The sequence below is a fragment of the Microtus ochrogaster genome, chromosome 16, assembly GCF_000317375.1.
Source record: "Microtus ochrogaster isolate Prairie Vole_2 chromosome 16, MicOch1.0, whole genome shotgun sequence".
In the NCBI taxonomy this organism is placed as follows: Eukaryota; Metazoa; Chordata; class Mammalia; order Rodentia; family Cricetidae; genus Microtus; species Microtus ochrogaster.
This window is the reverse complement of record NC_022018.1, coordinates 459,745-486,225: the sequence shown is the minus strand read 5'-3', so window position 1 is coordinate 486,225 and position 26,481 is coordinate 459,745. Positions and strand designations below refer to the sequence as shown.

The following is a 26,481-nucleotide window of genomic DNA, read 5'->3' as shown; positions in this document are numbered from 1 at the left end:
TGCCTCTCCCTTATCCTCCTCTCTGGACCTTTCCTCTCCTCCCTTTTCCTTGCTCCCTGTCCTCTCTAGACCAAATTTCTCTGTACACAGGCTGAGCTGTTTCTGCTCTCAACTCCAAGGATGACATATTTCACTTGAATCCACTTAAAGTCTGCAACTCATCTTAGTCCTCTGGGAGGAACTTAGACAGACACTGAGACAGAGACAAAATAGGCAAGAATTGGCTTGTAGGTTATGCAGGCATCCCAGTAAGCATCCAGTATGGCAACCCTGCCTAAGTCAATAAAAACAAAATGACTCCCAGAGAATAATAATGATAATAAGAAATGAGCAAAACAATCTAAAGAAAAATATTACTTGAAATGAAACACTGATTTTAAATTTCTCAGCTTTGTTTCTAAGTTGGTTATTTTAGTTGAGAGGCTTAGGATAAAGATAATCAAGACACTTCATTCTGTCAAACAATATGTTTGGCTCTGCTATAGGGACTACACACTGCGTTGTGGCTGGACTAGTTGCTGCCTTCCCAAACTTAAAACTATAGGCAATGCTTACAGCAAAGGACAGAGATTTCTGTAATAGGTGAAGTGAGGCTCGTTCTCATTTGGGGACTGTCCCTCGCTGTTTGTAGAGGACCTCTGAGTTGACCTCATGAGGGGGCTGAGTATGAAACAACCATGTAGGGAAGGAACATATGGTTTCCTGAAACAGTGGAGGCATCCAGAGTCATGGACAAATTACAGGGCAGGAGGCAGAAAAGAAGGCATGAGAAGTCGTGTGGGCATGTCTGCTGCAGTGATGGGAAAAAGGCCACACCTGTTTACACTAGCTTCAGTGAGGGAACTGGGTAGATGGGGTGAGGGGCCTGGATGATATAAATTCAGTGGAAGATTAAATCTTGGTTGTGACAATGTGTGCCATAACGACATAGACAGATGAAAAGCATCTTAGTAGGTGAGTAACTGTTATATGCACAGGAGAGGGTGATTTTTGAATGGCTTCCAATTTACAGACCTTGGCAATTAGCTACGTGGCGGTAGCATTCCATTAATTCAAAGAGTAAATACTGAGAAGTTCCCTAGCCACAGCAGAGGTGATAATTTGTAAACATAGTGGACTTGGGATGTCTTTGGTCATCCAGTGGCGATACAGAGTGGGGGTGTGGTGTGTTGGTAGCATGGAGCTTATCCAACTGCAGGCCCAGAAGACATGCGCACTGAAGCAGGGGCTTTGTGAGCTGCAGTCCGAGTGGCAATTCAGCCACAGTGAGATTCCACAACTGTAAACTGCCATTTGGAGCACTGCTAAAGACCATGAGAACCTTTTTAACCTGCTGACCATCCATTGCTCAGTTCTACCAAATAAGATGCTCAAGGCATGACAAACAGTCTTCATGCTAGGAAGAAAACCATCTTCTATTTTAGCAATCTCTGTCTCTTCCTCGTCCTATATTGCAGTGTGTGTGTGTGTGTGTGTGTGTGTGTGTGTGTGTGTGTGTACATGTGTGGAGGCCAAAGTAAAATGTCATGTGTTTTCATTGTCTCTTTCTCTCTCTCTGCCTTATTGCCTCAACACACGGTCTCAATGAGCTGGAAGCTGGCTGCTTTCAGTAGGATGGGAGCTCATAGGATCCATCTGTTTTCAATTCACAATGCTGAGGTTATAGACACATATACACTCATATTCAGGTTCTTTTTGATGAATTTGAACTCATATCCTAAGGCTGGGAAAGCAAACGTTTCTACCCACCCAGCCATCTCCCCAGCCTACATATCTTGGCTTTCTTGACTTTCTCCAGGAAATTCACAGAATGTAAAATTTTGCAACTTCATGAAATACTTATGTTTTGAAAGTATAGATTTGGGGGAATAGAATAGAATAAAATACACTCACACAATTTTTAACTGTTGAGTAATATGCTTGTGCATTTAGAAATATATGTGTATATATATATATTTATGAGAGAAATAGTGCTAACTTTTAGAAATTTTATAATCATTTGGTCTTAATTATATGCATTGCCAGAAGAAAATGCGCAGGCCCTGTAGTTTCATAAACAGTCACCGTCAGTCCCTGATTACTTCCAGAACACGAGCTAGTGCCAAAATCAAGACGGATGCTCATGATACACATACCGGTTTCACCCAGTCAAGGAGTAAATGAGGGCAGAATCCAGAAGGGAATTCCTCCCCTAGGGAAGGCCAGGGGCACACTTGAATATTCACACACAGGCACATTCTTCATGCCTTCCTTTCCAAGCCAAACAGAAACACAAAGACAAACAGATTCAGAATTCCAGATTTGGAACAAGCCAATCCTTGAAGTTCTTACCAATTGGAAAACAACTAAAAACGGTGCTTACCAACAGTGGTGACAACTGAAGTTACGGATTGGGTTACAGGGGGGTTGATTTTCTGGTTTGAATGAAATGAACACTGCCCCTCACTGAACACCATTGGGCGCAGCAGTATAGCACTGTTGGTTCCAACTGTCTTTATTGCCTGCTACATAGCCTTTCTGGGCAGCCTGCTAATAAACCTCCTTGTGGCAGGGCAGGACACATGCATTGTCTCAATTTGTAAACTAATGTTCTTGATACAGCTTGACTGCTTTCTTCAGAGAGAAAGGGGAGGGCTGATTGTCATATGCTCGAATTCAATGTCTTGTATTTGAGCAAGGTCACTGATTCCCTATCTTTGGAAGAAGGGATGGGAGAATTGAGCAAGCATGGGGCCAATTGTGCTATTAACATTTTTGCAATAATAATCATGAACTCTCTGTGTGTGTGTGTGTGTGTGTGTGTGTGCGTGTATGGGGGGGTGTGTGCACATGTGTGTGCTGATACAAGTGACCTGTGAATCCTCTGAGAGCGGTGAGTGACCTGCGCTATTACTCTCTCTCTGCCTTGTTCCCCTGAAGCAGAATCTCTCACTGGACCCGGAGCTAGGCTGGCAGCCAGCAGGCCTCTCTCCCCCTCCCACCCAGCACTGACCTTCGCGGCCATAAAACCAATCCTAGTCTACAACTGTAATTACTGATCATTAAGAGTCCCAAGCATGCTAGAAACTGCACAAGATGTAGAGTATGTTCATTTGAAGGCTATTCTCAAATCTTTTTCACACAGCTATATGTGGTGTGTGTGTGCATGCGTGTGTGTGTGTGTGTGTGTGTAGAGCACAAGTATGTGCAGTAAGACTTAATGACACTCTACTATATTTTCAAAAATGTCAAACCAGTATTGTCCGAGTAAAGTTAGCAGAGCACATCTGAATGGGGACTTGAATTCAGAACACCCCTGTTCCGATTCCCACTGATTGGCTTGACACTCAAGGGGCCATTCGACTTGTGTGAACTTCTACTTCCTAGGAGTGTTTGTAGAGCTGTGTGTATTCGTTTGTACTTCTAAGTTGGGACAAGATTCTTACAAAATACTGGGTGTCTCTTAAAATAGGAATGGAATCTGGTTGTCATGGGCAGAGCCAAAACTACTTTGTCACAGGTGTGTTCGGCGATAGAGGATTTTGAAAAACTGTATTCTACTAGGCTGGAGGCAGACGTCCAGGTTGAAAATGTGACTCTTCTACTTTTCAGGTGTGTACAAGCGAGAAAATGTCTTAATCTTAGCTTCCTCACATATAAAATTAGACACAAATGTGTGGATGTAAAACTCAAATGACATAGGACTGGACAGATGGCTCAGTGGCCAAGAGAACTCACTGAATAAGTAGGAAGACCTGAGTTCAAGTTTCCAGCACCCACTTAAAACCTGGCAGTGTCTACTCATACACAGGTAGCCCAAGGGCTATAGGGATAAAGACAGAAGGATTGCCAGGGGTTGCTGGCTGCCGGCTTAGCTCTTTCTTGCTTAGAAAGACCTTGTCTCACAGCAGTAGGTTATACAGTGACAGAACAAGGCACCCATCGTCCTTGTCTAGTCTGTGAGCATGCACACCTACGTATATGCAGGTGCATATAACATAAGTCGGTTAAATTATATGACACAAATTGAGATCACATGAAATTAAATCATGGTTACATAGAACATTTAAGGAATGGTAACTCTCCTCTTTACTTTTAAAACTATGGATCCACTTTTTCCTTTGCAATGCTCGGGCACATTCTTTTCTTTGGCTTGAATAAACCAACTTTCTGGTTCCCCCATTTAACTTATAGGGATATGTTTGCTTCCTTCCCCTCAAACAGGAAGATGAGTCAAGTTGCAGCTACTGTGAGCTCCCTAGGTAGCAAGACCTCAGTAGGAATTTCCCCTATAACCTGTGGGTCGCTATCCCCTGTGATGACACAATCCACCTGTCACTGCCAGCCCTGGGTGGGGAGGTGAGGGGTTAAGGACTTCTTTCAGGTTGCCTGTGCTTTGCTGGGTGGCAGAGAAAGGAAAAATGCACCTATTTTCCAGTCCCTTAGTCATTTAAATACGTAATTACATCCCAGTTAGACCTGAACATCTATGGAAATCGAGAGGGAAGAACTTCTAAATTGTGTCAATGGACGGTAGACTAGCCACAGGAATGGCATGCTCTGATTAATACAGAGGAGTAGGAGACAGTGGGGAAGAGGTGAGAGGAAAGATAACTCGGATACTGACGCAGGATAGTGGGGGAAAGTCCAGACCAGCAGGATAGTGGGGAAAAGTCCTGACCATGGGAGGGGATATTGAGATGCGGAACTATAGAGTCTTGATTATAAAAATAATGTGTTTATTTTTCTCTTACATTTATGATAGCCATATCCCATTTCTTAGTTGCTCTGTATATACTAAGTGTTGCCACTGGCACATACATATAAATAGGAATCACAGATATTTTCATTTAAAAAGTAAAGCGGGGATGTGTTTAAGTTTCTGTTTGGTCCTCCCTGGAAGCCAAGGGCTGACCAGAGGATCTTGTGTACATTAATTGAGTGAAAACATGTCAGAGAAGAAACAGCTGTGACAGTTGGGAATCCTAAAATCCAATGATCTCGCCTAATCCTGTTAGCCACGATTGCATAGCAACACAGCCTGCCAAACACATAGGCCAGGCAGCACAGGATGGAGGAGGGAAGGGCAGACTCTTCTGAGGAACACAAATCTCACAAGCAATAAAAACCAGAGAAAACATGGGCCGAGGGCCAAGACTATCTTTGCCTTGTTCAGGCTCCTAATATACGGTGATTTTATCATGAAGCCATTTCAGACAATTACACTCAATGAAATAAAATGGCCCATCTGTTTTAATGAGGGCTGGGGAGAGTTGGGAGTAGGAGGAAGGAAGGGTAGCAGGGAGGGAGGGGATAAAGGGATAGGGAAACAGGCAGAAAGACAGAGAGGCAGAGGCCAGCAAGAGAGACACAGACAGAGACAGAGACACACAGAGAGGGCAACGTAAGCAAATAAGTAAGCTAGACCAACCTCCACATAAGGGGAACTAAAGTGACACTTGACCCAAAGGGAATAGTGTATCTTCAGTAAACTTTAAGGACCTTGAAACCCTTGATTTGAAGCTGATTTGAACTGCATTCAAGTCTTGTGGTGAAAGTTTATGTTCACTTCTCACAGTGCCAAGCACATGTCCAAGGCAAATGTGACATTCTTACTGCGGCACGATGCTCATAAACCCATTATAATACATTAGAAATTAGAATAATGCAATTCTTGTAAACATAGCTTATAGTTTAAATGGAGTTGAATTAATTCAATTGAACATGTTCTGGAGTTTGAATCAAGCCAAAAAAAATAGAGAGGTAACAGGCCTCAGTTTATGAGCTGTGTCTCCCCATCTCCCCTGGCAGCTCCCTGTCTCTGAGCCTTGCTCTGTCTAGGAGTAAAATAGGTATTTAAGTTGCTACTCCAAAGTCTGACCCTCAGCAGTTTGGTTCTATAACCACATCAAGACACACTTGTCCCCTACCCAGGTGCCTCTATAATACTGTGTCTCTAAGGATTTGACTTTGGGGGAAAAAAGGATTTAGTGAAATTATAAAAAGTTTTTAAGTACTTTTGGGAAAGCTTTAGATCCACAGAAAAGTTAGGAGTACAATCACATTAATAGAAATGGGTAATCAAGATGTAAGAATTAGCCAGTAAGAAGCTAGAGCAAATGGGCCAGGCAGTGTTTACATGAATACAATTTGTGTGTTGTTATTTCAGGGCATAAGCTAGCCAGGCGGCTGGGAGCCGGGCTGTGGGAAGAGGCCCACAGCTCTTACTATAGATGTGTCCTACTCAGAGTCCCTATGAGCAACGCCTACATAACTAGTTCAACAGCCATCAACTATAAACAGATCCATTAGAAATTCAATAAGACTTGATTGTTTTTAGTTCTTATATCCTTTTGTCCACTTCAGATTCACTGAAGGATCCCGCATTGAACTTGGTCAGGTCTTCTTATTTCAGCCTCTGACACTCCTTTTATCTTTTATTTACTGTGACAACCTTGGCACTTTTGAAGAGTATTGACCAGACATTTGAAGAGGACTGAGCTTAGCTTTGTCAGATGTTCACCTAGAATTAGACTGAGGCCATCTCTCCGACAAGCATAGCACCCAGTGGGGCTGTGCTATTCTGGGTGCACTCTGTCAAGGGAGCGTGATGCCATTGTCTTCTTGGACCTCTTTCACTTGCATAAGGGGTTGTCATCCAGGTTCTCCTTCTAGAAAGTTGCTTGTTTTCTGTCACAGTGAGTATATTTAGGAAAATACTATTAGACTATGGAAATATCTTGTTTCCTTCTCCTATGTTTCTTCACTAATCTCAGCATCCATAAATAAGTCCTGCCTGCAGAGTTATTACTGACAAACTGAGCTGTACTTAAATTTATTCTGTAACTCTAATATAGAAATATACATATAACCATTTATTTATATACACTGATTTATTCTAATATTAACTAATAGATAGTTATTAATTTTGTCATATTTCATTCCTATGCCCATTTATGTTGCTGAATTTGTTCCACCTTGAGTGACGAGGGGAACTTTCTCATGGGTTTCACTGATTTTTTAAAATTGTTCATCTTTCTATGAGTATTTCCATACCCTGAAATACCACGTGATATTCTAGGATAGTCTCTGTGTGTGCGTGTGTGTGTGTGTGTGTGTGTGTGTGTGTGTGGTTTTTCTTTGCAGACCTTGTACCCAACCATTGTTTAAGAAGCCACCATTCTTTCCCTTTTTTCCTTAAAGAGTGTTATTTGTCAATCAAGATCTGGACACCAAGTGTTCCCATGGCCACTAGAATGCCAAAGACAAAACTTACAATGTGCTGAATTTGGGCTATCTCAGCCCACATCATCTGTCTATTGTAATCCCGTCCCACAAACTCTATCCTCCCCAAACTATCTATACTATTTGAAATCAACAAATTATATGTTTTAACACATAGCTTAACTTGGTGACTCAGAATTTCTTCACTTCACTTGTGAATAACAGATACTCAGGCTCAGCTAATGTCTAGAACAGCCACTAATTTTCTTTACTATTAAAAATGATAGAAGAATATTGATCATGTGACATGAAGAGATCATGTTTTTAGGAGGGTAATTATTCATTTATTCAACAAATAAATAATAAGCATCTTCTAAGTACCTAGCACCATTCTAAATAAAGAGGATACAGCATTGAATTAAATAGTGATTCACCTCTTTGGGCCTGAGTTCTAAGCCTGGAGGTAACAATGCTGCAATAGGACCTTGACAAGTGACTGTACTCTGGAACCCCAGTTCATTATGAAAACAGGTATATTACCTAATAGTACTTTCCTTAAAAGTAGAACTTTTGAGGTTAAGCTAGGTAATATGCACAAAGTACCTAGTACATTTGCTATTATCAGTCACAAGTGAAATAGTAACACTCTGTGGACATAATCTATGCCCTTAAGGATCACTGTAATCACAGAGACAAAGCTTCCAATAGTTGCCTTTGATACAAGGCAGAATAGGAGAGAACTTTTAAGAAAGTTAAATGTGGGTGAATTGGGAGGAGGGCAACTTGGGCGAAAGCTCAGTCATAAGAACTTGCTGTATAAGCAAAAGAAGCTGAATTTGATTTTCTAGATCCTGATCAAAAAGGCCTAGTGGCAAATGTCTGTGATCCCAGCCATGGGGGTGGGGGAAAAGGCAGGTACCTGGAGCTGTATGTCAGTCAGACTATCCTGATTAACCAGTCCAATACCAATGGGAGACAAGACAAAGTGAACAGCTGCTGAAGGATTACCACTGAGGTTGTGTGTACACCTGTGCACACATCCACAAACATACACACAGAGACATACACACACAACACCCACAGTGCTACTAAGATAATCAAATACTTTCTGTGGGAGAGTTAAGTTAACAAGGAACAAGGTTCCAAGATATAGGATATATCTGCATATGTGTATGTGTATATATATACATACATACATATATGCAGTTATATGAAGAAGTAACCCAGAAGAATCCAGCACAGCAGGAGTAAATACTCAGAGACGGCATGTCAAGAGTTCTTACCGTGATAACAATAAAGATGACTTCCTGGTGTAGACAGATTGGAACAGTGAATGGAAGATGAGACTCCAGCAGAGGGTCATATGTCTTCAATATGTTATGAATATCATCTAAAAAATCATTTCTTACGTTCAAGAAGCCTTCATTGTATCAGAGAACAGAGGACTGTGAATTAATTGTTTGAGGAGTGCTTGAGTGAGGATGAAAGACTCATGCATTTCTAGGTCTAAAAGGCACAGATATTTTTTAAAAAGGAACTTGGCATAAATAGTGAATATTAATGGTTTCTGTTTTACATAAAACACTGTCCAATTTGTCACTATTAGTGCATGAAAAAATAACTTAGATACACACCCTCTTGTGTGTAAGAAAGAAACTCAATAAAAACAAAAGGGAAAACTATCTTCTTTTTACTTTTAAAGCAATTTGGCCCAGACTGATAGGAGCAGAAATAGAGAAAAGGGAAGTTAAGATAAGATAGATATTTAAAGGCTGTGAAGAATATGTTAAATAATTGATACTGCCTTCGGAATGTAATGATAGGTATAGTGTGTTTAATACTTGAAAATAACCTCAGTCTTTGCAATGAACAGATTAAGATGTTTATTTATCTACTTTCTACCTCTTCAACCTTCAAATATGCTCTTACATTTGCAAGTGTGTTCGCAAATGTTTAGCTACTGCTATCGGGAGCAAAAGAAAAGCCCGTATTTATAACATGTGCCTATTTCCGCATTGTAAAGTTATCTACAGTGACTGATTCTGACTTTCAGTTATGCTCAGGTGATGAGAGTTTTACAATTGCCTGAGGCACAGCTGAGATGAACCCAGCATAGCATTCTTTTCCAGTCCAGACACTTATAAATATTTTAACTTCCTACTTTTTGTGATATATTGACATGACTCTCCATCCTTCAGAAGACAGTATAGGAACCAATGTGCATAACCCTCAACAGATATCACAGTTTTATTCTTATTACGACATGCATATATCAAAGTTGGGGTAATGACTCACTTAAAAAGGTTTTTGCCCTGCAAGTGTGAGTACCTGAGTTTGATCCCAGATCCCATGTGAAAAACAAAAATAAAACCAACCAACCAAACAGGCATAGTGGTACAGTATGCTACCTGCACAGTGGTAGGCACACAATTCCAGCTCTGAGTAGGCAGAGGTAGGATGATTCCTGGGATATACTAACAGGACACCTTAGCCATTCTCAAAAATCAAGGGTTATGGCTCCCAAGGAACAGGAGCTGTGGTCACCTTTCCCAACAGTGTCTCTGGTTTGCCCCTGAGGAGGGGGCCATGTTGAAATAGGGTGCCTTCCTGGTTTGCCCCTGAGGAGGAGGCCATGTTGCAATAGTGTGCCCACCATCCAAAGCGATAAAGCTAGTCTTTAAATGATCTGTAATTTCTTCACATCTGACTCTGGGTCTAAGCTAAAACTTCCATAAGTACTTGGTAAACAATTCACTCCAAAGTCTATTCTATAGTATATTTAAATTATATCCAACTTGAAAGTAGCAAAACTGTGGCATTTCCCACCCCAGATAAAAGGAGTCTGACTGTATGGCTACTGCATTTGTGCGCAAGGTGTCATCTCTCAGTCTAAATCTGAACTGATTTCCTTCTAAATATCCATAGTGTATACTGGCTTCTTTCTGAACGCCATGGTATCACTGAGTAAAATGCGATATTACTTACACTTGCTCTTGCTTGTAAAGACATAACTGGTAAAATCCTGATTCCTTGCCACAACTTATTTGAAGCCTGTTAGGGGCCAGAGTGGCATGTGGAAGAACTAGAATAAACCTGAACAGAGCAGTTTTTAGGATCTCACTTTAATTCTTCCCTCTTATTGTCCATTCTTTCTATAAGTGATTTAAATTTTTAATATGAAAATGAATACTATTTTAGTCTTTCTTTCTTTCTTTCTAGCCCTTCTGTTTCAAAGTCTTGGCACACCCTGGCCAGAAAATGGCCCGTATTTTCTCTTTCCATGTAGAAACTCAGGTCACATGTCACTTCTTCACGAAGCCTTCCCTGACTGTTGAAACCTCCTAGAAACACACATCACAGATGGAAACTACATTAAGTGTGTGATTATTTGATAAATGTCCTTCTTGAAACCATATGGTTTTGGTTACTTCGGAGTCTTGGTGCTCAAAGCATTGGCTGATAAAAAAAAAACACCAGGTGAAAATTAACTGAATAAGTGAATGGTTGCCTGAATGAATGATATAAATACACAAATCAATATGCCAACCACCTCACAGGCACATGTCTTTTGCTATGAACCACTGTCCCTTTCTCTCTTTAACTCACCACTGGCTTCTAACTCTACTGAAACTCAGCGAGTTATTTTATCTCTGTGTAGAAGGAGCTTGGGGTTCTAAGTAGAGATAATGAGAATGAGCTTCAGTACTTCTCTCCTGGGGGTTCCACTTAATGTGCCAGTTGGTTCTTGGCAGCTTTGGCCTTTATTCCTGGCTTTCTATCAGACAGATTCATTACCTGCTCAAGATGCTTCAGGGCTAGGTTAGATTTTTAATATCGATGACAAAATACAAAATAACTTAGAGTAGGATATAATTGTTTGAATCTCTTAGTCTTGGTCCATATGGTGAGAGAGATGGAAAAAGCAGTCTCTACCGAAGTAGGCAGAAAGCAGAGCAGTGCGGTGACAGGTTGGTCCATGGGAAGATTCAGTGTCCAAGAATGCTACTTGGGATTCCTCAGATCTAAAGCCCCGAGAATCTGCTTCCTCCAAAGATACCTCCCATGATATCACTTCTTTTCAATTTCTGATCAAAATTGTAATCCTTCAATGGATCGAGTATTGATAGGATCAAAACCCCAGAGTCAGTCATCTCTGGAAATGACCTCATAAACACACACAAGCATGCTTTACTAATTAGCTAGCTACTTCTCTCTCTGACCAAGCACAAGATCGAGATTATCCATCATACCAGGTAATGTAAAGAGTACCACAGCTGAAGCCAGGAGTCCATGTTCTCCCTTCTTCATCAGCATGAACCAGATTTACTGCCTTGGCATGTGTTAACCTCTGCTTATCTAACCATAGAAAAAGTTAACCAGACTAACCCTCACCATTCAAGCTTGTTCTGGAGGCAATCTGAAAACTCTAGAATTGTCCTGACTGCTCTGTTAATTATTCCCATTTCTCAATGCTTCCAGTGGAGGTGGCAGGATGGTGTTCGGCTTCAAGGCTGAGGTCTGAGCTCTCTGCTTCAGCTTCAGTCCTGTGTCCTAAGATGATGACTCAAATAGTTAAAGTCTAAAGTTTCCTATAAGAGGATCCGTAAGTGTGTGTGCATGCGCACATACACGCTCATGCACGTACATATGTGAAGACCGGAGTTTGATGCTGATGTCTTGTTCATTCTCACTTATTTTTTGAGACTTACTGATTCAGTTGGGCTAGGTGGTACACATCACTACCTTGGACTTTTACACTGGTGCTGGGTATCAGGTCCTCATCTTTGTGTGGCAAGCACTTTGCTGAGCTAATCCCTATCCCTGAAATGGTCCATTTATAAAAGTAACCAGTAAAGTCCTCTTGAACCCTTTCTGTTTGCATTGTTAATGAGACATTTTTCCATATGCTATTCATCCTATGTAATTTGTCGATATCCCTGTGATGTTAGGGATCTTTGTCTAAAAGCCATTAGTCTTAAGCCATGTTTATAGAGGCGTGAAGGAACAATGGAAAGGCCAGGATGTGGCCAAGCCTTGGAAGGCAAGGTGAGGCAGGCAGGGCTCATCTGAGGATGCTCAGAGTCTCTCTTCTGCTTGTTTCCCTTTCCAGCCATGAAAGCCACAGAAATGCCATGTTTTACATCCCCGAGGCATGTGCTAAAGAAGGACCGAATAGTGTCATTGTCATCGATTTAGGAACGATTAGGAAAGCCAAGTGACACCTAGAAACTTTGATGCTACAGGTCCTGGCCTATGTGGCTTACTATCTCTGTTTTGCTTTTCTCATGTTGGGGATGGAATCAAGGAGTGTATTCTTGCTAAGCAAGCACAGTACCACTTAGTACTTTATCAGCCTTGGCCTCAGTTTGGTGAGTTGTACACTGGCCTCTGCATGTCCAGAGACTAGAAGGACCTATGTCCTGCCCACTGATGGGCCTGGGAGGTCAGCACACCATGACTTGTAGCTGATGCAGAAGAATGAGGTGCCCGGGGCATGGAGCCAATGGTATAAATGTCGTGCCTGTCTCCTCTTCTCCTCTTCAGTCTGTAATTTGTAATTTTACAAACCACAGATGGGTTGGGCCAAGGAAAAGTACAAAAAGCAACAAAACCCCATGTATTTCCTCCCAATCTTATGGACAAGAAATCCAAAAGCAAGATAGTAGTGGAGTTGATTCCTTCCACAGCCCTTGCCTTGGTTTGTGTTGAGTATAGAGTTGCCCAGATATGTTCATGGTCTACTATGTATGTTGCTTGTTTCCTCTTATAACACCAGGCATATGGGAGTAGAGCCTGCCACGGGATAGCACTTTAAATTAACTACCCACTCACTAATATAGACACACTCCAAGGTGCTTCCTAAGGAAGTTAGAATTTTGACATTATGAGATCTTTTTATTTTATGATTTTTAATTAAAAATAATTGTAGATATGTATATACTGTATTTCAATCTCCCCCATTACCCCTTCCTATCCACAACTCCTTCTGAACCCCTTCTCCTTCCCCCAACATGTCAATCTTTCTTTCATGTCTTTTCTAAAAGTATACTCTTCAGTTTGTGATACTTAGAAAGCACATAAAACACCATAATGTTCTAATCATAGGAGCTTTCCCTCAGGCTGAATAGGGGTGTCTTGGAAGCTTGCGACTTTTCTGGGGACTGAAAACTCATTTCCTATAGGCTGAAAAAGGACCCTAGTCCTGTAGAAGCAAACTTTTCTCCAGGACTTTCCGCAGCTGCTTGGACACTGCGCACACACACACTGTGCATCAGTGTGACCCATGACAAGGACGTAGTGAGATGATTTGTCGGGTGACAATGAGAGCAGAAAGTGGGGGATGCGTGGTTCTTGCAACCACAGGATGTTAATAGCATGTAGAAAACTATTTTCATAAGGCACACTTTTTGTTTGATATTCTGCTCTGATTTTTTTGTGGAATTTTTTTAAAGGGAAAATAAACCCTTGGTAAATTACAATGCCGCAACCTAATACCACGTTCAAGCTCATAAATGTTTTTCTTCAGAGTTCATTTGGAAGCATTTCAGACAGATTGTTAGCATTATTGTTTTCTGGGATAAAATCATGCGTTTTTTTCTCAAACATTTCTTCCTCAACTCATAACCTTCCTCTCAGTAATATTTCTCATGTTGTGATAAAATAGCAAGAAAAGCAGCCTCTGTCTATTTTTAGATTAACACACTTGCCAAACTTAAGGAGACTCTAATGTTGGCTTCCCACAAACATGATCTGTTTTTCTGCTCCACAACCAGAAGTTTCTCTGTTTCTAGACTTACACACTCCCATCTTTAACCCTAGCATTCTGTTACAGGTGTCCAGTGCTGGGATCTCTCTTAATGTTCTCACTGTGTAGAGGAACAGATCATGATGGGTCCCCAGATTTTACTTAACTGTCTTTGGTGGTATTTGCATTCTTTAGGAAGAGGACTGGCAGAAATGGACCCTGGGAAAGTGGTGAGCAGGGTCTGGAAGAGACTCTATGATGTACGGGCAACAACAGTCCCCAAATATGGATAAAAGTCAATAGGTTGAGTCACAGAAGTTGACCAATGTCCATGTACAGATTGGAAAGCTAAGAAAACACACACATACACACAAACATTCGCACACTCTTTCTTTCTCTCTTTTTCCCTCTCTCTCATACACACACGCACACACACACACACACAGGCACACACACACAAACACACACACACAAACACACACACCCCTCTGCATGAGAAAGGCAGCAATACAAAGTAGGAAAGGCTTGGATTAGACATGAGAACATAGAACAACATTCATCTAAGCCCAACAAATTCTACTATGCACTTTGCCTTCTCATTTTAGGAGCCTCAAAGGCTCCATTAGAGATGTGTTAGGGAATGGAGACTTGTCCTAGGTCATGCAGCAGTCAGTAGTAAAGTGAAGCAGGATTTGGAACTTTTAATTCTTCACCTTTCATCCAGCAAACTTCCACTTGACAACACTGCATTTAAAACAGGGCTTCAGAGGGCTGGAGAGATGACTCAGTGGTCAAGAACACTGACTGCTCTTCCAGAGGACCTGGGTTCAATTTCTAGCACACACATGGCCGCTCACAACTGTCTGTGACTCCATCCAGGAGACCCATGGCAAAACAGAAATGTACATTAAAACAAAATAAAGCAGGGCTTCAAAGGTTTTAGAATGTAAAAGAGAAATTTTCTACACAACCACCTATATACACCTATGTGTTGTGACTTCCCACACTTGCAAAGAACTCTGGAGTCTCTTAGCCAGACAGACAATGCAACTCTGGGCTGTGTGACATTAACTGGGCATCGTGATACACACCCCTCATCCCAGCACTTGGGAGTTAGAGGTGAGATCTGGAAGTCAAGATCATCCTTGGCTGTGTGTCAAGTTCAAGGCTAGCTTGGGCTGTGTGAGAACCTATCTCAAAAACAAAGGACAGCAATAACAAAAAACTACCTTGCAAAAAAATTCCATCATTTACCCTCTCATAAACCAGGCATATGAACTCATAGCCCTACACTAACCCCCCAGTGCCAGTCTTTCATCCTTCTGATTTAAAAAGCTAAAAATAGTATCTCATTGTTGCCTTCATTTGCAACACTTTTATGACTAGGGAAGTTAAATATCTTCCTGTGTATTTGTTGGCAATAAATGTTTTATATGAATTCTCCCCTTGTAATTTTTTTATGAATGTGTTCATGGTTTTGTCCATCTGTATGTGTTTGCTACAGATTAGGTATAAACAATTACCACTAACATTTAGTTTTAACTAGGTGACACACACTCTGGTAAACATAAAAAAAATGCTAACCTTTGATCAGGTGACAACATGGTAGCAATAGTTTCCTGCTTATTCCGTTCTTTCAAACATGTTTGGGTGTATTTGCTAAAATTATAATTTGGGAATGCCTGCATGATTTCTTCACTTTCTCAATATTTAAGGTGCCCCTTCTTCATCTGTGTTAACCTTTTTTCTGCAACTACTACCTTTCCATATATGTTATATTTGGGGATTCATTTTTTTATTTATTGTATAGAGGATGTGTGTGCCCATTCAAGCCTGGTGTGGGACATCAAGAATCCTGTCACTGCTCTCTGTCTTATTACTTTGGGACAGGGTATCCCACTAAAGCAGAAGCTTGCCATTTCAGCTAGTCTAGGTGCTTATTTTGCCCCCAAATGCTGGAGGTAATGGAAAAGACAGTCATAACTGGCTTTGGATGTGGGTACTAGGTTATGAAGCAGGTCCATGCTCTTACCCACTGGACTCTCTCTTTCCAGATTTCTTTGGATGTTCTTATGGACCCTTCATTGTCCCAAAGTATACTAAATTAAGAAGTCCTGTGTGTGAGTTCCTGCACACAGAGCACACACACACACACACACACACACACACACACACACACACACACACACACACACACACCTGGCAGCCAGAGACAGGTGTTTCTTCTGTCACTCTCCACCTTAGTTTTACAATAGAGTCTCTCACTGGACCTAGAGTACAGAAGTCCAGCTATCCTACCTGATCAACAACCCTCAGGAACAACCTTCCCAGCGTCTGAACTTGGATTCTCTTGCTCACACAACGCAAACACTTTGTCCACTTAACAAACTCCCAGGCCCTAGTAAATTTTTTTGAGTTACAAAATAAAAAAAGAACTGTCTGATGGCCTTTGTTGTAGCTGACTTCAGATTTGTGTATTCCTCAGGATTATGGGACAAGGAGAAGGTTCCAGAATGGAGATTACAGAATGGAGATTACTGGTCAGAAAGACTGCCTGATCTTACAGAGTATAGGTGCATGGATGACAGAGACCAAGGAAATGACCCTTGATAAAAGTTTAGCAGAACACTGTCACCTCTCTTTGTCCCTCCTGTGTGGCCCTTCTTCTGAGAAGTCTCCCCTCCTCCTCACTGCATGCTCCCCACCTGCCCCAAACCTCCAGCACAGGCTCCCCTTCCTTGTGTGTGAAGAAAGCCTGCGGTCCAAGCAGCCCTTCGGAAAGTGGAGTGCTTCCCTTCCTCCTTATTTTAAAAGCATATTTTGGAGACTACAAAAATAGGCACAGCATAGCTCTGATGACTTCACATTTTAGGGTTATTTTGGTTCTTGACAACTGATCCTGCATTTCTGCTAAGTCCCCCTTTTGTTTCTTTAAAGTCCTCTGTCCTCCCATCCAGAGGAAAATAAACCCAGCTCCTAAGGCCAGAGAAGCCGTGACAAAGCCTTGAAGCATTTGGAGAACATTTTCTGATTGAGTGGAAAGAACTGATTTCAGTTGCCAGCTATTTCTTCCAGAAAAACAAAACAAAAGGAAAACAGCTAATGTGCATATATGGAGAAGGGCGACATTTTTCTGCTGCTTGTTTTCAGACTTGCCTTTGAGACATTTACCAATGGGAGAAAGTAAGCACGAGCTCATAGTATAAGACCTGTTATCTAGAAGTGAGGGAATGAGGAGAAAGTTTATATGGTTACGGATCTACCGATCAGCAGCGAAATTACTTTCTCTCCAGATTATCGTTTCAATGCCTAGACAAAGGGGCCGGTGAGATGGTTCAGTGGGGAAGGGTGCTTGCAATCAAGCTTGATGATAAGAGTTAGACTCCTGAGAATAACGTGATGGAAAGGTAAAACGGACTCACACTAATCAGGACTGTGTAGGAGTGCTTAAAAAGTATTGTTTCTGGATGTGCATACATATTTGTGCATGCAAATATATATACAAAAATATATACACACACAAACACATATTTCTGTGCACATAAAGGATATGTAGATAGGTAGGTGGATGCAAACATAGATGTAATACATAGAGAGAAGCAGAGAGAAAAAGGGAGAACCTACATGCTGTTTATCAAAATCAGTCCCATCCTTTAGAAAGACAGATTAGTTAGAAATGAAATCAGCAAATCCTCCTCCTCCCTTAGAAAAGTCTGCCCAACTGGAGATCCTGAGCATGAACACCTCTGGCCTTTGCCAGCAGGCATGATACCAAGGTGGGGTCTCAAAAGACAAGCACGCTTTTGTGGTAAATAACTGTTTCCTTGGCCTCCGAACAACTGTGGCTATATCCTTAAGAAGAAAATTGGGGGCTATTTTGTCCATTAGTTTTCTTTTTCCAGAGTTAAAAAATTCACTTCCTGAAGCAGAGCACTTACAGTGCCTAAAGGGACAATCCTCTTCCTTGTCACTGCTAGGAGCTTATCTCTGGGTTTCTTAGCTCTGATGACAATCTAACTGTGACCGAGCCTCCATGTCACTCTCTAGACTTGGGGGAATGTGTGTACACTTTGTCCAGTATAGCCAAGGGCACATGCAAAATCACAACAGAACTCCATTCTGGTTTCCAACAACCTGCCTGTGTAAGGGGCGCAGCTCTTCGTGTTGCGCAACCTTAGAAGACAATAGTAGTTGCACTTACTCTTATTTAGCAGGAAGCTGTGGGCCTTGATTGTGTGGTGGCTCTGTGCCTAAGGCCACGAAAGCAAAGATTTATTTCCTTTCTCATTTATTTTAACACATACTATGGGAGGAAGTCGTTATGCTAACTCACAGCTTCCTGTCCTGTAAGGGTTTGTCATCTCATGTTCTTTCCATTTTATCACATTAATTATCCCTCATCTCTCTCTCTCATGTGTGTGTGTGTGTGTGTGTGTGATAATGATATGTCCATGTGGATGTGTGTGGTGCATGTGAGTGTATGGGTGGTCACGCTCATACATGACCATGAGAAGGCCAGAGGACACTGGATGTCCTTCCCCTGGTGCTGCCCATTTTATGGCCTTCTCACAGTTCATAGTTTCTGCTAAGCTGGCAGGTCTGATCTGCTGAGCTGTTGGGATCCACCCGTCTCTGTTCCCCCAGTGCTGGGGTTACAGGTATGTAGAGTAATGGCTGATGTCTTATAGGGATGCTGAGGATTCAAGCTCAGGTCCTCATGCTTGTGGAGTAAGGAATCTTAGCCATTGAAACCTTTCGAATAAAATTTCAAAATTCATCTTTCCATAGTAGACAGTCCAATATTCATAGATAAATATTTTACTGTACTTAGTGCCAAGAACAAAGCCCGCTATCCCTCTTGAATGGGTTTGTGTAACAGAGCTGTCTATCTGCTGCCATGGTAACAGATGCAGATGCGAGTGAGGCTGCCCAGGTTGTACCCATCTCAGGTGAGGTAGAGCCTGTGAGTACCACAAAGAAGATTTCATGTTCTGGTAACAGTAAAAAAAAAAAAATGCATTAATAGTCGGAGAAGCTGAAATTGTAATATAAATCATTGAGATGATTTTTAAATCTGGAAGACTTAGGAACCTAAATATCCTGTGTCAGTGATTAAGGCAGAAGCTGGTTAAGCTGCAGCCCCCTTTCCAGTGGTTTCTTTAATTCCAGAGTTCTTGTCAGATGGCTTGTGTTTGACTTTCTCAAACAATAGCATGTTCAGTGCCTCAGAGTCAAATCCTGAGTCTCTTATTCCAGAGGCTATATTTAAAAAACAGAAAAGGTTTTCCTGAGGTTTCGGTCTCAGAATGACACTCAGAATGTGCTAATTTGCAGCAATGATCCTTGCTTCCTAGGGTTGTCCTTGGAAAGGGAGAAATCAGACAGCACATACAGCGAGTCAGGCTTATAGTCAGCACTCAGTGTGTACTTCTCCCTTTGCCTTCTCTTGGGTCATCTGCCTTGACATATGGGGAAATGATGCCATGGTGAGTTCGCAAGCACATCTAAGACAGAAGGTATTTGGAAGCCACTCATTCAGGTGCCAGTTTGTCGTCTGAAGCCCACACTCTTCCAAACCGTCTTAACTGAGTGGGAATTCTTCCTCTGTTTTCATGGTTCTCACTGTAGCAGGCACCCAGGACAGTCCATGTACCACTCCAGATTTCGAGCTTAGCGCAGACAAGGCTGAGCCGCCCTGGCTAGAGGCCTTGGAACAGAAGTCTTTAGGTTCTGCTTGTTTTCTTTTCCGGTTGTGAAATCTTTGCATGTGCACACTGAGAGATCTTCGAGATGGGACCCAAACACAAACACAAAATGTGTTTACATTTTTTACATACTTTAAACACACAGTCTGGTGGTAATTTTATAAAATTTCTTTAATAATTTTGTGCATCAAACAAGGTTTCCTGGTGTGGAATTTTCCACTTATTGCATCATGTTGATGCCCAAAAAGTTTCAGGTTGAGAGGACACTTCTGATCTGGGGTTTTCAGATTCGGAATGCCCAATTACTTTTAAAAAATTATGCATGTATTTTGATTTTTCTCTTTCTTTTAAGATTTACTTGTAGGAGCATTTGGAAAGGGGAAAGTGGCTGTCTACAGGTATGTGGTTGCTGGTATGCAAATATTTTTCTGCTTTTAAATGCATTTTCCTATTTTGGTAGTTTTGCCTTAAAGACTCCAAAGACCCATTCCCCTGTTTATCCTCAAGAATGTTTCTATGTCTTTTAAAAATTCTGGGTGTATTTTTCCCTCTGTTTTCCACCTTTCTCTCATTTATACATAGTTTTATTTTCAGGCTTTATAAGCAAACCTCTAGCTCCTATTAATGTAACTGCCATGGAATCAACTATTAAACTCTTGGAATGAGAAAACAGCCCATGTTTTAGATGGACATGAACTTGGGCTGTCTGTACTTTGGGGATCATCAGTATCCATACATGCAGGACAGAACTGTGGCAGGGAGAAGTGGCTATTTATCCTCACATCCAAGTGTGGACAGGAAGGTGGGACTAGACCATGCCAGGAATCATCCCTCCCAGAAGCAAGCCCTCTGCAGCATTAGTGCAACAGACTTGGGTTCAGAATCTGACCCTTCCAGACATGAACTGTTCTGTAATTCTAGGGAAAACCATAGCAATGGTTCTCAGCCTTCCTAATGCTGCGGTCCTTTGATACCATTCTTCATGGTGACCCCAACCATAAAATTATTTTCGTTGCTGCTTCATAACTCATTTTGTTAGCGTTATGAATCATTTGGAGACAGAGGTTTACCCAGGGGGTCATGACCCACAGGTTGAGAATCACCATCCTATCACCTTCTAAGCCTCTGGTTCGCATCTATAAAGTGGACTATCCATACTTACTTTGTCAGCTACTTCTGTTTAAAGGATTCGGTGAGAATCTGAATGCAAATTATACTGAGTAGTAGCTGGTTAGGTGGTTGAGCTTTCTTAAAATGTTTAAAATGAATCCAAGGAACTAGATCAGGATTTCAAGACCAAGTCATAGGTGAGCGCATGCACCAGACCTGTGCGTGCAACTGTCCCAGCCATGTGATGTTAAGGTGGTTATAACTCCCAGACAGACCCTAAGGTTAGCTTTCCTCACACCAACTTTTCTTCCTCAGCCACAATATAAATGTGTCAGGGATTGTTTTGTACCAGCTCTTCTCACTTACCATACAGAGCATCAGCGAGCTGAAACTCCCCGCACCTCTGAAGTATGAGGCTTGGCTTCCTAAGGCTGTAAATTTACACCACCAAGAACCCTGATTTGTTGCCATACTCCAAATCTACCACAGCTCTGTGCCAAACCCATATTTTCCGTGAGCTACTCCCAGCCTATTGTTGGCACAAGGACATAAATGCACACCGGTCCTTGGAGACAATCCTGTCACAGGAGCTCTGCCCAAGGACATCCCAATGTCCATGCCAGAATCTTCTCCATCCTCCACCCCTGCCACACTTCTTCCACTCACCCCCTTTCTTCTCAAAGGTGACTGCCACAGTGAATCTCTTGCATGCCTAATATCATTTTATTATCAAATCATTACCCCCAGAACTGGAGATAATACAGTTTTGAAAATAATACCATACAGATAACATCCATAGGCTTGTAAAATATCCCAGCGGCCCCATGCTGTTATCGTGAAACTGCTTGAAGCATTTGCACAACATTTACCCCTAGACCTGACCCTCTGTCTGTCAGAAGAAACCTACTCAACATAGCATCAGAGTACACATAACTCTGGAAACTTTGGCTCCCAGCGTGTGTCTCTTATAAAGAAACTTCAAAAGCTGCCCCACTTTCCTACTTCATGATTTATTCTCTTACCTTGTTGTCTTCTCTAGGGTGGCTCTAATGGCAATCACGTCTATTCCCCGCCTCAGATATGACTATGACTATTGGAATCACCTGAGAATGTTTAAAATTCCAACCCAGACCTGTAGCCCAGGGGTTCTAATTCCATTGACCCATGACGTTGTCTGAGTGTTGTGTTTGTTTGAAAGTTCCCTGAGTAATTACACTGTGCAGACAGGACTGAGAACCCCTTGTCAGAGTGAAATACAGAATTGTTCTATAAACCCACTTTCATTTGTTCTTAAACTGCAAGGCTTGGCTAGAAAATTACCAATCAAGTTGAAAAATTATCAATAAGCCAAAAAAATTCAAAAGGCTCAACTCTGAGTAGATGTGTCTCGGGGTTGAAGAAGTGACCTAGTGGTTAAGAGAGTTTGCCGTCCTTGCAGAAGCCCCGAGTTTGGTTCCCATATCCCACATGGGAACAACAACCCATAGCTCCAGGACATCTGATGCCCTCTCTGGAGTCCACAGTCACCAGCATGTGTACATAGATATAAATAAAATTAAATAAATTTTAAATAAAAAAAATATCTCCTCAAATATGGACACAGGGCCCCATGAAAATCATGAAGCTGTATAATAATCACACTGTATTATCACAGTATAGTGAGTCCACTCCATAAAGAAATTAGGTCAATGGATGTAATGTGCTTGTACTGGCCCTCCAGCATCCTTTGTTAGAGCTCTCTGCTCTCAGGTGGTTTAGAGGGATAACTTGAACGGGGTGCCCACTTGTTCAAGCCAAGAGCAAAATTCATTGTGCAAGGCTGGCTATGTTGGCAATGACCTCTAGGAGAGTTCCTCTCATGAGGAAAAGATTCCCTCCACAATTCATGAGTTTCTCATGTCCCGGCTTTCTCCCTACAGAGCAAGGCCAGTTGTAACAGTGGATGCCCGGCTCCTGCTACACCCAATGATTATCAACCTTGAAAATAAAACCTGCCAGCTTCCAGAATTCCCAACACCTGTAGCCTGGTAAGTTAGCCCAGTGCTACACACTTTCTAACATGGGCTCCAATCACCTGGATCTGATTTATTTAAAAATGCGGATTTGTATGAGGAAAGTCCGGGGTAGAACTCTGGGGTCCTGCACTCTGCATATCTGGGAAAATCTTCCAGAGGATGTTGAGACCTCCAGACAGCGTAGACTGAGCAGCAAAGAGCCGGTCTTTGCAGAAGAGCGCTGATGCGATGCTGAGCTCTGACTGTGGGCTCAGACAGAGGCCAGTGCTCTAACCTACGGGTCTGAGATTTAAAAAAAGACCAAAAACAGTTGGGAAATTCCCAGTTAAACAAACTTCTCGGCACACTAAATGTTAACCAAACCAAAAACATACCAAAAGACTCTTACTTTTGCATAGATTGTAGATACAACTTTTGAAATCTATCATGTCTCTCTTTTTTAAATAAATAAGCTAGTCTGGATTACTTAGTTTCATGTACTAAAAATAGCAGTTTTGTAACTTAGCATGGACAACTAGACAGAAGGTCAATGCTATAAAAAGGGGATTTTCGTACACTGACCTGTTCTTGTGACTGTGATATCGCAAGAATAAAAGGGACAGTAGGAAACACGGCGTATCCAGCTTTTGCCTCTCACATGAAATGACCATATAAAACTGGGTTGTAACACATCCCCCCAAAAAACACCAGTTTGTCTGTTAGTGTGGGGGCCCCAGACATCAGAAGGTGTTGTGCTGGACCATGGTACCAGGACACTTCCTCTGGAAAATCAACGAAGGTCTTTGAGAGTCACCCTCATTTTCCAGGGTGACTGTTCGGTTCTTGAAAATATCAGAATAAAGACCAGCTGGTCTTGACCCTGAGAAGCTGTTTCCAGCACATCCTAGCATGTCGCTGATGGCCTTTTGACAGGAGTTCCTGTGGGAGTCCAGGCTATGGGGGATGGGTAGAGAGTTTTAGGTTCCCGAAGAATTCTTTGGGAAACATCCTGTCGTGAGGGGTTCCCTGTGTGGGAAGGCCTGTCCTCTCCTTTAACTGCCTTTGAAAGTGGTTGGGAAATGCCCTGAGCAAACTTTAAAATGGTTTAAACCATAAAATAGTATAATGAAAACCTGATCCTAGAGAATACGTGAAAGAAGCCAGCATTTCCCCGCTGCCTGGTGTGATTAAACAAGCACTAGAGGAACTGTGAGCGCTATTTGGCTGTGAGCGTTAAGACTCTAATATTCTCCAAGGAGCCCTCTGCTCACACCTTCAAAACCATGGCTTTCCACACTGCATTCTGTCAAGCACAATGGCAACATTCTAGTATAGATGTGTTTATTTTGAAATAAATGATTCTTTTTCCTAAAGAGTTTTAGTTTATGAATTTAAGAAAGAGGCTGAGGTCTTTTTTCAAAACAATATAGGACTAATTCCTTTTGCTCAGGAAAAGAAAACATTTTTTTTTAATCTTTGAAAATTTTCCTACATGTATAGAATGTATCCTGATCGTATCCACCCCTCGCTCCTTTCCCGGTGCCCCCAGGACTCTCATCACACCTCCCTCACAATCTAATGTACTTCTTTTAAAGTTATTTATTTAGCCCACCGAGCCCAATTAGTGCTGCTGATAAATGCATGGGCATGAATGGTGTCATCCGCTAGGGCCCTGGAAATCCAACAGGGCTCACACTGCTGAGGAAAAGTTACTGTCGTCCAGGCTGCCACCAACTGCCAATAGCCCCTCCACTAATCCCTCTCCTTTGGGCAGTCATTTCCTTGTTGGAGTCATGTTACTAAGATAAAATGTAATTTGTTCTATGGATAAATTATACAACTGTTGCTTAATTCTATTGTATCCTTTTCTGAAGACACTTATTTTTTTTTCTCTGAGACAGGGTTTCTCTGTATATTTCTGGCTGTCCCGGAACTTACTCTGTAGACCAGGCTGGCCTTGAACTCACAGAGGTTAGCCTGCCTCTGCTTCCCTGAGTGCTGGGATTAAAGGTGTGCCCCACCATCACCTGGCTGATACTTAATTTTCAAATGTAAAAGTTTTTGTGTGTTTCAGAATATTGAAAGACAAAGTTGGGGATTGAGGGTATTTCTCAATGGTAGAGTGCCCTGGGTTCTGTCCTCAGAAGCCCAACCAACCAGACAGAAGACAGGAAGCAAGCAGCTGACTCACGTAGAATGGTTCATGCAGTTCAGCCAGAGTGCTTATAAAGCATCTTTGCTGTAACACTTGCCTGATTTGGCATGAACTTGCACTTCAGATAAACCCTTCTGCAAATTCTAGTCACAAATCATTCCTCACTTCCTTCCACATGGATTTTTGTCTTCTTCAGTCAGCTGCCTGATTTTATAAAATAGCTACTGTTGGCATTGCTCAGTTGGAAAAAAAAGAAGTGAAATTCAACATAATAAATATTAAGATAATTGGTTACTAGTGAAAAAACTGTTTTTTTCTATCTTATAAACATAAAAAACTAACTACTTCTCCAATCTGAATAAAAGAGGTTTTTCAGATATGAATGACATCATGTAAAATCTTATACTTTTCATCCTTAAAGTAGAGTTGAATCAGTAATAGTTGGGCCAATGAGATGGCTCAACTGGTAAAGGCCCTTGCCACCCAAGCCTTGGGCCCCGAGTTCAATCCCCAGAACCTGAGCAAAGGTGGAAGGAAAACCGATTCTACAAAATAGTCCTCTGATCTCCACATAAGCTCCATGCCATGGCATGTGTCCTCCACAACAAACACACATCAAGTACTTCTGCGGACAATAATACATAGATAATTAGAAATAGTGATTGTTCGCTTTGTACTTTCATTGTTATTTTGTACATGTGTGAAATGCTTATGTGATATGTATGTGTGCGCATATGCATGACCACAGGTGTGTGGAGGCTACAGGTTGATATTGGGTATCTTTCTTAATCAGTCTCCATCTTAGTTTTGAGACAGGGTCTGTCACTAAACCTTGCTCTCATCAATTAGGCTACCCTGGCTGGCCATAAACCCTAGAGAAGTGGTCCTCACCCTTCCTAACGCTGAGACCCCTTAATCCTCATGTTGTGATGATCCAAATTATAAAATTATTTTTATTGCTACTTCATAACTATAATTTTGTTACTGCTGTGAATCGTAATATAAATATGTAATATGCAGGATATCTGATATAAGCGCCGTGTGAAAGGGTCAAATCCCCAAGGGGGTCTTGACCCACAGGTTAGAACCCCTGCCCTAGAGGCCCCTGTCTCTGTACTCTTCTCACCCTCAAACCCAGCCCTGATGACTGCCGTTGGGCCCCGGGGGGTTCGTCTGGATGCTGGAGATCCAAGTCCAGGTCCCGGGGATCGTGCAGCAAGCACTGGACCATGAGCATCTCCTCCATCTGGCTTTGTATTTAAAATCAGATTTCACATTTATCTCATTCCTCATCATACACAACCACAAGCAGAGTTATACCGTGAAGTCATTGTCCACCGGTTCATGGGTAGCAAATAGCGGGAGGATCATGCTGTGTAATCCTGCCTTCTGTGTATAGCAGCCTGTCTGCCGAGAGTTTCCTTTAGATATTCACAATAAAAGCGCTCAGTTGATCCTATGTAGTTTTTGTTTGGCTTTGTTTGTTTTTTTTTTCAGTCAAAAATTTTGAGACTAGGGGCTAGAGAGATGGCTCAGCGGTTAAGAGCATTGCCTGCTCTTCCAAAGGTC

At 41.8% G+C, this 26,481-nt stretch overlaps 1 protein-coding gene across 1 annotated transcript in view; it reads left to right on the top strand.

Moving 5' to 3' along the window:
- The window catches only part of Itga8 (integrin subunit alpha 8), a 175,320-nt gene that overhangs the window by 69,984 nt on the left and 78,855 nt on the right, over positions 1–26,481 (top strand). Inside the window, exons 14-15 of the mRNA XM_005354625.3 lie at positions 20,006–20,051; positions 22,683–22,790. Coding sequence (XP_005354682.1) covers positions 20,006–20,051; positions 22,683–22,790 — 154 coding nt within the window. The remainder of the gene's footprint in view (positions 1–20,005; positions 20,052–22,682; positions 22,791–26,481) is intronic.